This window comes from Vitis riparia, chromosome 17 (assembly GCF_004353265.1).
Source record: "Vitis riparia cultivar Riparia Gloire de Montpellier isolate 1030 chromosome 17, EGFV_Vit.rip_1.0, whole genome shotgun sequence".
NCBI lineage: Eukaryota > Viridiplantae > Streptophyta > Magnoliopsida > Vitales > Vitaceae > Vitis > Vitis riparia.
The window spans coordinates 6,966,689-6,970,142 of record NC_048447.1 but is presented as its reverse complement, the minus strand read 5'-3'; the positions used below and the strand labels follow the sequence as shown (position 1 = coordinate 6,970,142).

General features: G+C 31.0%; 1 protein-coding gene across 1 annotated transcript; it reads left to right on the top strand.

The window, feature by feature from the left end:
* Positions 1–2,581: 2,581 nt before the first annotated feature.
* Positions 2,582–3,152, top strand: LOC117934370. The gene has a single exon (XM_034856014.1). The coding sequence runs from the start codon at positions 2,592–2,594 to the stop codon at positions 3,030–3,032; it is 441 nt and encodes a 146-aa protein (XP_034711905.1). The 5' UTR covers positions 2,582–2,591; the 3' UTR covers positions 3,033–3,152.
* The last annotated feature ends 302 nt before the right edge of the window (positions 3,153–3,454 follow it).

Genomic DNA, 3,454 nt, shown 5'->3' with positions numbered 1-3,454 from the left:
AAACAATGTCTAATTTAGGACTAATCAAACTATTACTCTCTTATCATTTTGCAAAAAGAGCTTCAAACTATCAATTATGTTACATAGACATTTTGTATTGCAGAATTCCTATAGCTCTTTTGGTATATCAAACTTTCCATGCAGAAAAAATATGGTAGATGATAGAATCTATGATTAGAAAATTATAAGTTACGTTTTTGAAGAACTTTTATATGTTAGTATGCTACCATATTTTTAGGGTTGAAGAATTATTTCTAAATTGCAGTGGACTCTCTATTATATAAGATCTCTACTAAAAAATTCCCAATTTTATTGAATCTATTCTAAAATTCCCATGGCTTCAAGCCTATTAAATGAAATCTCTATTTCCAAGTATGTTATGTGAAATCTCTATCATCCCAAGCTTATTACAAGAGCATTATGAGAAGTTTTCTTATCAATTGCAAGTTTTTATTAGAAGGATTATATTCAAGGCTTCTTAATGAGTAAGTTTCTATTCAGCACAACCCATTAGGCAAGTCCATTGAGCTTACTGATGCAATCCTCACTAAGACAGAACCCATAAAAAATCAGACCCCCACATCGTGCCCATCATTTTATTTTATTTTGTTTATAGTGATTTAGTAAACAGTTTTTTATTTTTTATTTTTAAATAATTGACAATTAGAAAATAAAAACAAATTTTAGTTTTTTCTTAAATATATTTAAAAATACGAAAAACATGATTAAAATATTTTAATTTACTCTATAAATTAAACATTATAAAATAGCTTTTGTGTTTTGTAAAAGTAATTTTAGTAATATATCTATAAACATAAATAAAAAATAAGCTAAAAATATTTTACAAATATTTTTTTATAAAATATTAGAAAATAGTTTTCAAAACCATTTTCAAACATAAATACCAAATAATGCCTTAGGAATGAAAAGAAAGGAAAAGGACAACAATGCATGCCCCTTCTTTCATGGGCACATGAAAACAATACAGATATCAACAAATACATTTGAACAACTCTGTAACAAATAAAGACAGTACATTGTACCAAGTCTAACTTAAACACTTTTAAGTATCCGAGTATTCACACTAGGCACATTCTGTGTAGTCTTTTTTTAGAGTGTTCACACTGATTAAGTACACTCAGCGTAGGGTTTTTTTTTTTTTTTTTTTTTAAGTCTCAGTGAATCCTGCTAGACCCACTATGGAGGACAGTCCCAAGAACTAATTAATTCAATTGGTATTAAAAAAAATCTTATTTCAAAAGGGTGTACAAGTCTCAAAAATTAAAATTATTTTGGTGTAAAACAATTATTTCTCAATTTTTTTTTACCCAAAAATTTAAAGAGTGTTTCTCGTGAAAAGACAGAGGCATTTTTCAACTACCGTTGAAAAAATGTATGCAATTAGTTGAGCTATCCTGATTGGAAATGGTGAAAAGCAAGATTTTGTGATCATGATCCTTATAATGAGATTTAGACTTAGTGGCTCATACTCATCCTCTAAATAATTTCTCATCTGGTACCATTAGCTTTAGCTGGGTTTTTCGCTTCTCCCTTCCTAGACCTCCACCCTAAGGTGGACTTTGTAAACAAGATGGTAGATCTTGAAGAAGAAAAGTCAGAATACTTCTCTTAGTCACTCCTTTCTCCGAGGCATCATGTAACACCTGCAATCTTACTATTAAACAAAATGTTATTAAATATATTTCTTAGCAAAAGAAAAATACGAAAGATGAAAAGTTCGTATATTTTTCCAAAACTAATTTGTAATTAACCACATAATTGAAAATTTATGGAGGATTAGAGTCTGTTTGATATTGATTTGAAAAACATTTCTAATTTTTTCAACACTCGAATAAATTAAATTTTAAAATGTTACAAATATTATAAACGTTTCCTAAAATCATTATTAAACAGACTCTTAGAGATGGTTTGAGTGTTTTTAAAAAACACTTTTAATTAGCTTAAAAATTATTTTTAAAGAAAAATAAGGTGTTTAATAAAATTTTAAAAACACTTTCAAATATTTAAAAAATCATTTATAGTATTTTTTTTAAAAAAAATATTTAATAGGTAACTTTCTTAAAAAGACTTTTAAAATAAATATTTCTTTTAAAAATACTTTGATTAAAAATATTATGAAATACATTTTTATAGTCCATTTAACGTGTTTTTAAAAAGCATTTATTGTTTTTGAAAAAAAATCAGACGGTTGACAAAATTTTGAAAATAGTTTTAAGGAAACACATGATAGGTATTCTCCAAGAAAAAAACTTTTAATAAAAATGTTTTTAAAAACGAGCACAAAAGTACTCTTTCTGCATTTGGTCATTCCCCCTTCGTACTTACGTGCCGATTCAAAGCACCTTCAAGCAATGTAGGGACACGTTTTTTTTTTTTTTTTTTCTTTTTGTCAAATTTGCTTGTTTCGCACGTAAAATGTCAACGCTAGGGTCCGAACATAAACACTGCTCTCTTGTCGGCACCATCGAATGTGAAATGGTATCTCTCCGCGCCATTTTTGACACAAACCCTATAAATGTCTTCAGCAGTCTTAGCATTTTGTTGCCCAACAAAAGCAGTTCACCTGAGCAATGGAATCGGTAAACTCACTCTCTTCTTCCGTGTTCAGTACTTGCTGGTTGTTCTCCACCATGTCGTCCCGAAGGAGAAACCCTACTAGCAAAGTTGTTGCCGTGCGTGGCGGAGCCAGCGGACGAGATTATGAGGGCAATTTGGTGGATGAGAACATGATTGTTCTCCGAATGCGCATTCAACAAATGAAGAGGTTAGAGACCGGTGACTCGCCGCCATCGGATTGGATGGGGTGGGAGAAGAGATATTATGTACATTACAATGAAGACGTTTGTAAAGCAGTGGGGTTGTTGCAATGTTATTTGATGAATATCAGGCCTAGTTTGGCTTTGGGAACTTTGTTGCTAATCATATTGAGTGTACCCATATCTTCTGTTGGGGTCATGTTTCATGCCCTAGAGATGGCTAGGGGGATTCTAACTGGGTTTCATCTAAATTAAACTGGTGGTTTTCAGGACCTCACACCTGTTATTATTATTTGTATTGGTTAAAAAATAATGGCATCTCTCTATATATAGAATTTGGATGAATGCATGAATGTATGTAACATAAATCCTATTTCAGACAGCTTTATTTCTCTAACATGGGGGAGTTAGTGAAATTTAATGCTTCAACATGTGTTCATTAAAGATCATGATGTATAGCCTGAGATTATGATCAATATTTCTGTCTTTCTTTTTGCAATGGGTGACCTCTCAGTGGTTAAAGCAAGGGAAGGTTTCAACATAAAGCTTGGAGCAAATTAAAGAACCTTTTAAAATCCAAATATTTTGCTTGCCCCTTAAAAATGGTGTGCAATGGAGTTGTGGACAGATATATGCACTTACTCAACTTGATTCATGCATCCTGACCTGAGAGCTCG

Excerpts from the sequence above, each read along its gene's own strand:
- LOC117934370 (XM_034856014.1), top strand. The coding sequence starts at position 2,592 with ATGGAATCGGTAAACTCACTCTCTTCTTCCGTGTTCAGTACTTGCTGG.